Here is a 10,584-nt window from a genome sequence, read left to right as displayed (position 1 = left end):
TTTATTCGTAGTGTATTTATTGGGAAGCAGAGGAAGATGCCTGTCTTTCCCTTACCCCACCCCCCCACCCCTTTTCCATTGTCTCTGTGCGTTGGCCTGGTGCCTACCCCGGCCAGGATCATACAAGTCTCTCCTTGTGTGAAGCACTTTACTCATGATGCCTCTCGTCTTTCCCACCCACCCCCCACCCTCCTAGCAGTGTAAATGGACAACCTGCAAACTGTCATGAAAACCAGATAAAAGACTGGGAGAATGTAAGCAAGGACTCCTCCGTCCCGTCTCCGCCCCCCCCCACCCCTCCTTCAACCTTTCACCTGAATTTAACTCGCTCAAAGAGAGGCGTAGGGTTTTCTTTGAAGGCAGGAGGGGTGGGGGAGAGGAGAGGACGAAGAGGAGGCGCTTCCCCTCGAATATACCAAGCAGATGTAAAATACGGATAGCAGCTGAGTACTACATGAAGTAAGTACTAAAAGTTGAGATGTAAACACAAGAAAGATTTAGAAATACACGTAAGGCGGACGGCGAGAAGTGTGCATTTGATGCCTCCCTTGTAGCCGTGTTCTCCCTAATGAGGAAATTTCTGCATTTCTTGTTAGTACTTGAAAAAATAGGGTAAATTTTGCCGTTTGTAGCTCTAGATGTAGATATTTGGGGGCTTAAGAAACCACGACGGCGACGCAAAAGAAGACTTCGATTAAAAAATGAATTTCTACTCTTAGTTAGAATTTCAAAAATGGCTGCAGGAGCTTACTGTCTCATAGAGCGCCACAGCTCGACTTCAGCATGACGTATAAAGTAGCCGTTGAGTTCCAAATGGAAATTAAAATAATTTGCCGTCGCGGTTTCGGTTCTCAGACGACGCAAATTTTGGCGATTTCACGTTGTTGTGTTGCATAGGACGGCTAAGAAATGTACAAAGTTTCAAAACGCACGTGCTGAGCTATTGTTCTGCCAATTAGATCTCTTGTTTTTCCACGTCCTCGTTGCCGTCGCCGTCGTGGTTTCTTAAGGTCCCTATTTCCGCCTGGTTGAATCTAACTGCTCCCAAGGAGAGAAAATCTATGAAAAGGACATGCTGTATTACAGAGTTTTTTTTTTTTTTTGATAGTTTTAAAAACGAGAAAAGATTGGATCCTGTTCAAAATATTGGGCGTCTGCTTTCATTTTTTGTAACGTGTCATGACAGTGTATTTGTTGTTTTTTTGGGCGGAGAGGAAATTCTTTTTATGGTACCACATATATTTCTAAACGCCAATTTTAGAATTTTTGGAAAAATAGAATTCCTTGCCGTCATCTCTGATAAGCGGCTTTCGAAAACGAAACTCTGGCTAGAAATAGATCTCCGTTACTGAGAGAAAGCTGTAGTGACGTCAAACAGATGGGTTCATGTAAAAATTAAACTGCTTTCAATGAATTTCGATTTAAAGGTCATGCAACAGCGCATTAAGTTTTTGAGCTGTTATTTTCATCATGTTTATTGCAGTGAGGACAATTACTTTTTCATACGCAGCAGAAGCCTCTAGAACGAGATATTGAATAATTTGACGAGTAAGTTCATTGAGTTTGTCGATTGAATCCAATATCCTCCATTTAGGAGTCCTTACCAATATATTTGGACACGTGCCAGTGACGTCACTGATAGATGATTTTATAAACCTTGATCGATAATTTGTTCGGTAGACAGCGGACTAGCAAGAGAATTTTCATGGCGGAAGATACAAGGCATTTCACAGACATCAAAGATATTCGGCCCGGCATAAAAAACTTACACTGTTTATTCATAGTTTTGGAAGTCGGTAAGCCTTCCCCGTGGTCTCACACGCTCCCTGTTTGATCTGATCGCTAAAATTTTCGGCCGTTTCTTGTAGGAAAAGCCACCAAAACGAAGGATGCGCACGTTGTAAGGGCATGTCGAGTAGCTGATAAAACAGGCTCCATTACGGTGTCTGTTTGGGACGAAGTCGGAGAAATTCTACAACCAGGAGATATCATTAAGTTTGTTCGAGGGTAAGAAAGGCTCTGTTCGCCTTGTTGTGTGGTCATTTAGCGCGAATGGCGTTCAAATTCCAGTCGATTTTACCAGGGTTTCATGTTCAAACGTAATCGTGCATAAATTAGTCGAACGGAAATGTCGACTGTCTGTTTCCGTGAGGCCAACTGGCTGCGTAGATGAAGAACAGCTTTGCTTTCAGCTGAGAAATTTTCCGCTTTTTAAAACCGTATTCCCCAAATACCAATGTTATGTTGGAAAGTGAAATTTGTAAGGGGAAGACTTTTGTTACAGGGGAGGGGAGGGTATTACGAACTGGCTTCAGAAGAGCTGTCGATCAAGGATGTACTGCGACAATTATATCAAAACCCAAAGTATTACAGCGTGAAGGTAATACTTATTTAATTCTCGGCATGGGGTTGAACTAGATTTCAATTTTGTCATGCAAAGATTTTCTCTCTTAAAAGTGTTATTTCTTGCAAGTAAATGTTACAGAAATAATCCACTTTGAACATGACGGAAAATTTATCTTAATGTTGTAAAAACCGTAGAATTTTTTTGGTAATATGGGAACGACTGCTTCTAAATAAATTATCCTTACTTCTCTACTTGCCCTAAGCCACAGTAATTCCCAACACTAAAGGACACTATTTAGTTCGATATTATTCACAGAAAGAGCATTTATTAAAAAAAAAATTCTTCTCTAATTGTGGCCTTCATCTCAATGGTCGTGCTTGGAATGAATCAAAACTAAAAAACAAAATATGCTTAAGAGTAGTTACGAATGAACCAAGCTACCATTTTCTGGCCTCGAGTTTGAATGCCTGGCTTTCCCCATAAGCATGGGTTAATACAATCAGAACAAGACATGAAGTAGAAGGTGTGAACAGTAGACTAACCGAAATAGCAATGTAATTGTGTCACTGACATTATCCTTGTTTTCTAGGTATTCATCATTATGGAAAGGAAGCTTAACTTTGTACACAGGCAAAGTGGGACACTTGGAGAAAGTTGGAGAGTAAGTGCAGATGTGTAGCTTTGATTACATGATTGAGTTGACTCAATTTTTGCATTTTTTTCCAACTCTTGTTGGATATTTATTTTAAAATGCAGATATTCAAACCCACCTTCTCGTGGGTAGAAACATCTTTTTTGGGAGGTAATTTCTATCCTCCTGTTTTCACTTAATCTTCTCACAGCTTTTCTTACTCTCCACCAAGGGAGATGTGTTCTCTATCCCAGTAATGTGTCAATTGAAGCTGGTACCTTCCTGGGCATTTGAACATTTAAAGATTGGTTCATTCAAATTTCTGCTGCTCAGGTCAAAACTGCAGTCAAATGCCCGACGCAATATCGAACGATTCTATATGTGATCAATAAATGTTGTAAAAATTTAGCACAGTCACATATTGGTTTTTGGTGCTGCTGTTAAGTTTTTTGCACGTACGCATCATTCTACAATGCAGACACTATCCTTCTAAGCCATTTGCTTACAAAAGCAGATTCTTTACCTCAAAACTCTTCTTTTAAAATGTGTGTATGATGCTGCACAGACTTGACACTTCTGGTTTAGATGCCTCATCCCTCCCAGGAAAGGTTCGAATTTCCCATCCCTTGGGCATGGATGAGAGTCAAATACCTGTGGGTGCCTGTTTTTTTTTTTGAAGCTACTATGTCAAAGTAATGTACTGACACATGTGCATTATAGCATAACTGTTTCCTTTTTTTGTTGTTTTCATTCAGTTTCTGCATGACTTTTTGTGAGCAGCCAAACATGAGTGATCCTAATGCAGAATTTCTTCAGCAGTATAAACAGGTATCTTATCTTTAGAGCCATATTCAAGTAGATATCAATTGTGATCTTGAATTTCTTTGGGTTGCTATTATTTTACAGTGTGGTTGTTCATGAAAACTTGTAACAATCTCACAACCAATCAGATGCTAAAATAAAACCAATCACAAATTTTTTAGTTTGTTTTTACATTTTTATTTGACATAGGGTTGACATTTGATATGTTAGGGGTGTAGCGTGAGATTTTGAAGGTGTATGCACAACGTAGAAATTAGGATCACCAAAGGCGCCCCAAAGTAGGAGTGTCTGGGGGCATGCTCCCCCAGAAAATTTTGAAATTTAGGGTCTCGGAAATGCCATCTCCAACTACTTCCCAAGGAACTTTTTTTATAAATAAATGCAACGGAAAATGCAGGAGTTAGTTGTACATTTCACCCATCTCTAGAGTTCTTGGTAACCTACAACAAAAAAAGGGGCTAAAAGAGGTACTAGAAAAACAAACACACAAACCAGTATAATACGAAATTTGAAATTCAAAAATTGGTCCTATTTTATGGTAACTGTGACAAATGTTACAAGGGAATATTATAAAATTTTATATCTAGATTTCAGCTTTACACACGGGTGTATGTGTGTATATGGACACCCCATGACATCCGTTTTAGAAACTCGTTACACTGGCTAATTTACATTATCATCTCAGTTGATAAAACCAAGTTATCGCGTAATACCCACAAGCAACACAGCACCACAGTTTCTTTCGAAACTTACTTCCTTTATCCAGTTTTTTTACGCTCTTGTTTTGTGGCATTTTAGGCAGTTTCCTTGTTTTTACCTTAACCCATTAACTCCTAGGAATGATCAAGACAGAATTTCTCTTTACAATATCAATAAAATATCAAGCAAACAAGTAACAAGAAATAAGAATTATGTCAAATGAGGGATTCTTAGGTGATCTAAGACTAAATTCTCCAAACTAACATCATAAGAATTGTATGGCAGACAGTAAGAAGAATTACTGATGAGATCATGTATGTTAAAGGGTTAATTATGTTGGTCACCAAGTGATGTTTCTTTTTGGTCTGATTTGCTTTTGTATTTAATTTTAATTAGTTAACGTTTTTAATCCACTCAGTTAAAAACAGCTCTTTTTTATTGTTACTGAAAGAAAGGGAAGGGAGGTCTGTCTTTTTGGTTATTGTTAAATCTTCTGTAAACAAATAAAATAATGAATAAGAGTCTTTATTCAGTATCCATATTCAGATAGTCACAACATACGTGTGACTTTACAAACACGACAAAACAATCTCATCAATTAATTTAAGATCAAGTACAATCAAATAAAATTAAAAAGGCACCTATTAATAAAGGATCTCTTAAAGGTTTATTTTTTTTCTTTGTTCACAAAAAAAAAAAGAAAAAAACTCCGAACTTCAATTTACAGGGGTAAGAGGGCCAAGTGTATTCCAAATTGGTCTGGAATCATACAAATGATCAGCAAAATTGGATGATTGCAAAGTTGGAGACTGATTTGTTAATCTTGAATGTGATTACAAGCAGAATTGGATGATTGAAAATCCTGTTACTAGAAAATCAAAACTATGAAAAAAATATCAGAAGCAAAATACCTACTGTTTGAGACCTACTGTACCAAACCTACCCATAGGTGTTCAGTGTTGATTGGCAATCATTTCATTTATTTTCATCACCGAAATGTTTGATTCAGCAGTGAAGCTGTAAGGAGGAACTAAATGCTAGTCAATCTAAGGATTGAAACATTAAACCCAGAATCAGTTGGAAAACAGCCAGTTTGTTGATGGGACATTGCTCAAATTCAACACCCAGATGCACTCACTCATTTTCACCTCTTTCTCTTTCCAGGGGCTCCAAGGTGACCAAGGAAGAAATTCTCCTAATACTCCAACCACAACTGCTGGATTGTCATCTGTGGTGTCACGGAATCAAAACCATAACACAGAACATTCACCAACAGTGACATCACATAACAACCATCATCCTCACATGGGACCCAACACTGGTTCTCACAGATTCCACCCATACAGTAGGCCAGATGGGAACATAGCTGCCAAAGTAGATGCGTCGCGTGATCCAAGGTTAAAACTGCGGGGGAACAATAATGGCAATAATGGGAATGGTGCAAACTTCATTTCATCATCCACAAACGGGAATAATGGACACCCTAACGCTGACCCAAGTGCTCGCAATGTAATTAACACTAGTAGAGATCCACGGACTCGTAGATAACATAGTTAGACCTGGTAAATACAGTATGATATATTTCTTGCTCTAGTAACTAGTAGTAAGATTTATAACCTTTTGTATTTTGTACAAAAGTCCAAATACAATGTAGTGAATTAAAATTTCTTTTTATTAAAATGCAGAATTTTGTGTGGTTACATGGAGTGCTGATCCTATGGTGCAAACATTAATAATGTTTCTATATCCATTTGCAATTATCCTAATCAGAAGTTAATCTTGACCTTTAAATCCCAGAAGCAATTAACATTTAACTTATCCCCATAATATCCTTACACAATCCAGCTAACGGGTGTTGAGAATAACCAGGTAGAAGTTGTGTTTTATCTTACATCAAATTCTCATAACATGGAAGTGTGTAACAGCTAGAAGGAAGAGTTAGCAATCAGATCTTGGGAGTTTTCATTTTAAAAGGGTTAACCTCAGTGCAAACTCCTGGGATTTAATTACGGACTCTATGATAATATAAGGGAGAAAAAATCACCTTGTTTCTTTCCCCCTGCTATTTTTAACGCCTTATAAATGCTCCAAGAATTCTTCGTTTTCAGTCTGTGATATAAACTCATGAATGTTAAGACAATTTAAAATTTTAAGTGAACTTTTGGAGACCACAAGCTAACCGTAATTTTCTAGTTCGTGAACAAAATCACATTGTTTCAATATTCAAAGAGGATTTTCTCGGCCTTCAAAGGGCTTTGACACTCGCACACAATACAGAGCTGATCATAGTAACTATGAGCTGATCAAATTCTCTCTAACGCGTTATAAATTACAAAAAAGCTGTATCTTTGAAATTTGCAAACAATACGCAGCTAATCACGCTCTTTCTAACAAGCCATAAATTGTCCAGGAATTCCCCTTTTTCGCAGAGATACAAACGCATGAGAAAAATTCTTTTGTTTTTATATTCAGAGAAGAGTTTTCGGCCCACAAAAGAGCTGTAGCCTTGACACTTCCACACAATACACAGCTAATCACGGTTTTTCTTAACGAACCATTAATTGTCCAGGTATTCCCCTTTTTCCAGTTAAAAGCTCGTTTTAGCTCAACAACCAACTTCTATTCCTTTAATATTCTTGCGTTTATATCTATGCGAAGAAGGGGAATTTCTGGACAATTTATAGCTCCTTAGAAAGAGCGTGATTAGATGTGTATTGTGTGCAAGTGTCAAAGCTTCAGCTCTTTTGTGGGCCGAGAAAATCCTTTCTGAATATCACAACAATAGCATTTTGCTGCTGGTTCTTCCAGACGAACCAAAAGCTCATTAACGAATTTTTATTGTTTTAATATTCAGAGAGCAGTTTCTCGGCCTACAAAAGAGCTGTAGCTTTGACACTTGCACACAATACACAGCTTATCACACTCTTTCTCATGAGCTGTAAATTGTCCAGGAATTTATTAATATGCGTCTATATCTCTACGAAACCCCTCTTAATAGAAGAACAATAGCATTTTGCTGCTGGTTCTTCCAGATGAACTAAAAGCTCATTAACGAATTTCTATTGTTTATATCTCTGAGTAAAAGGAAAATCCCTGGACAATTTATAGCTCGTTAGAAAGAGTGTGATTAGCTGTGTATTATGTGCAAGTAACAAATCTACAGCTCTTTTGTGGGCCGAAAAACTCCTCTCTGAATATAAAAACAATAACATTTTGCTGCTGTTTCTTCCAGACGAACCAAAAGCTCATTAACGAATTTCTATTGTTTCAATATTCAGAGAGGCGTTTCTCGGTCCACAAAAGAGCTGTAGCTTTGACTCTTGCACACAATACACAGCTTACCACACTCTTTCTAACAAGCTGTAAATTGTCCAGGAGTTCATTAATATGCGTCTATATCTCTACAAATCCTCTCTGACTAAAAAACAATAGTATTTTGCTGCCGATTCTTCCAGATGAACTAAAAGCTCATTAACGAATTTCCATTGTTTATATCTCTGCGCAATAGGGGAATTCCTGGACAATTTATAGCTCGTTAGAAAGACTATGATTAGCTGTGTATTGTGTGCCAGTATCAAAGCTTCAACTCTTTTGTGGGCCAAGAATATCCTCCCTAAACATCAAAACAATAGCATTTTGCTGCTGTTTCTTCCAGACGAACCAAAAGCTCATTAACGAATTTCTATTGTTTCAATATTCAGAGAGGAGTTTCTCGGTCCACAAAAGAGCTGTAGCTTTGACACTTGCATACAACACGCAGCTTATCACACTCTGTCTAACGAGCTATAAATTGTCCAGGAATTCATTAATATGCGTCTATACCTCTACGAATCCTTTCTGACCAGCAAAGCTATAGCATTTTCCTGCTGGTTCTACCAGATAAACCAAAAGCTCATTAACGAATTTTATTGTTTTAATATTCAGAGAGGATTTTCTCGGCCCACAAAAGAGCAGTGGCTTTGACACATGCACACAATACACAGCTAATCCCACTCTCTCTAACGAGCTATAAATTGTCCAGGAATACCCCTTTTGCGCAGAGATATAAACAATAGAAATTTGTTAATGAGCTTTTAGTTCATCTGGAAAAACCAGTGGCAAAATACTTTTGCTTTTCTATTCAGAGAGGATTCGTAGAGATATATACGCATATAAAAGAATTCCTGGACAATTTAGAGCTCGTTAGAAAGAGTGTGATAAGCTGTGTATTGCGTGCAATTTTTAAAGCTACAGCTCTTTTGTAGGCCGAGAAACTCCTCTCTGAATATTGAAACAATAGAAATTCGTTAATGAGCTTTTGGTTCGTCTGGAAGAACCAGCAGCAAAATGCTATTGTTTTGATATTCAGAGAGGATTTTCTCGGCCCACAAAAAAGTTGTAGCTTTGACACTTGCACACAATACATAGCTAATCACAGTCTTTCTAACGAGCTATAAATTGTCCAGGAATTTGTCTTTTGCGCAGAGATATAAACAATAGAAATTCGTTAATGAGCTTTTAGTTCATATGGAAGAACCAGCAGCAAAATGCTATTGTTCTTCTATTCAGAGAGGTTTCGTAGAGATATAGACGCATATTAATGAATTCCTGGACAATTTACAGCTTGTTAGAAAGAGTGTGATAAGCTGTGTATTGTGTGCAAGTATCAAAGCTATAGCTCTTATGTGAGCCAAGAAACTCGTCTCTGAATATTGAAACAATAGAAACTCGTTAATGAGCTTTTGGTTCGTCTGGAAGAACTAGCAGCAAAATGCTATTGTTGTGATATTCAGAGAGGATTTTCTCGGCCCACAAAAGAGTTGTAACTTTGACACTTGCACACAATACACAACTAATCACGCTCTTTCTAATGAGCTCTAAATTCTCCAGGAATTCCCCTTTTCGAATAGATATAAACGCATGAGCAAAATTCTATTGTTTGTAATATTCAGAGAAATTTTTCTCGGCCCACAAAAGAGCTGTAGCTTTGACCCTTGCACATAATGCACAGCTAACGCTCTTTGTAACGAGCTAGGAGCTGTCCAAGAATTCCCGGATTTTTTGAGTTGAAAGTTCGTTTTAGCTAGTGGTTCTTCCCGTTTAACCAAAAGCTCATTAACCAATTTCCATCGCTTCAATATTCATGCGTTTACATCTTTGCAAAGAAGGGGAATTCCTAGACAAATTATAGCTCATTAGGAAGAGCGCGATTAGCTATGTACTGCATTTGTGGAAGTGTCAGAGCAACAGCCATTTTGTGAGCCAAGAAATCTTCTCTTTATATCAAACAATAGAAATTCGTCATTGAGCTGTTGGCTAAACTGGAAGAACCACCAGCAAAAATGAGCTTTCAACTTGTATAAGGAGAATTCCTGGACAATTTATAGCTCGTTAAAAAGAGCGTGATTAGCTTGTGTATTGAGTGCAAGTGTCAAAGCTACAGTTTTTTTGTGGGTTGAGTAAATCCTCTCTGAATATTAAAACAATAGTATTTTGTTCATGGGTCTGTCTTTGCAAAGAAGGGGAGTTCTTGGACAATTTATAGCTCGTTAGCTGTGGATTGTTTGCAAGTGTCAAAGCTACAGCTCTTTTGTGGGCCGAGAAAATTCTCTCTGTATATTAAAACAAAAGAAATTCGTCAATGAGCTTTTGATTAATCTGGAAAACCAACAATTAAAACGAGCTTTCAACTTCAAAAAGGGGAATTCTTGTCGCTCGTTAAAAGAGCGTGATTAGCTGTGTATTGTGTGCAAGTGTCCAAACGAGCTTTTTGACGGAAATATAGAAGCATGGGGAGCTATACGGGCCATTTAGCTTACCGTAACTCTAATTATTTGCTCATTATCAAGGGGTTAGGTTTCAATTGGGACGAAAGTCCTGTTCCTCTCCCCTGCCACTCCACTTTATTTTTCCTTTTCTTGTAACGGTGTAAGTTGTTTATTTGTCGAACCGTGGCGAATAAATTAAATTAAATTAAAAAAATTAAAATTAAATTAAATCCAAGAATTCCGTAAGGAAGTTGGCAAGTATTAGTGGGTTGATTTTATTTGATTGCGCAAATTTTGTCGATGTAAGAGAATAGAAAAACCACTCAATAAGACTAAAA

At 37.6% G+C, this 10,584-nt stretch overlaps 1 protein-coding gene across 1 annotated transcript; it reads left to right on the top strand.

Moving 5' to 3' along the window:
* Positions 1-1,668: 1,668 nt before the first annotated feature.
* On the top strand, positions 1,669-6,199 carry LOC111335854 (SOSS complex subunit B1). Its single transcript, XM_022941854.2, has 5 exons — positions 1,669-1,796; positions 1,869-2,007; positions 2,937-3,008; positions 3,734-3,806; positions 5,664-6,199. The coding sequence occupies exons 1-5, from the start codon at positions 1,706-1,708 to the stop codon at positions 6,045-6,047; spliced, it is 759 nt and encodes a 252-aa protein (XP_022797589.1). The 5' UTR covers positions 1,669-1,705; the 3' UTR covers positions 6,048-6,199.
* The last annotated feature ends 4,385 nt before the right edge of the window (positions 6,200-10,584 follow it).

This window comes from Stylophora pistillata, chromosome 14 (assembly GCF_964205215.1).
Source record: "Stylophora pistillata chromosome 14, jaStyPist1.2, whole genome shotgun sequence".
In the NCBI taxonomy this organism is placed as follows: domain Eukaryota; kingdom Metazoa; phylum Cnidaria; class Anthozoa; order Scleractinia; family Pocilloporidae; genus Stylophora; species Stylophora pistillata.
The sequence above is the reverse complement of the archived record's forward strand: the minus strand, read 5'-3'. Positions and strand labels throughout refer to the sequence as shown.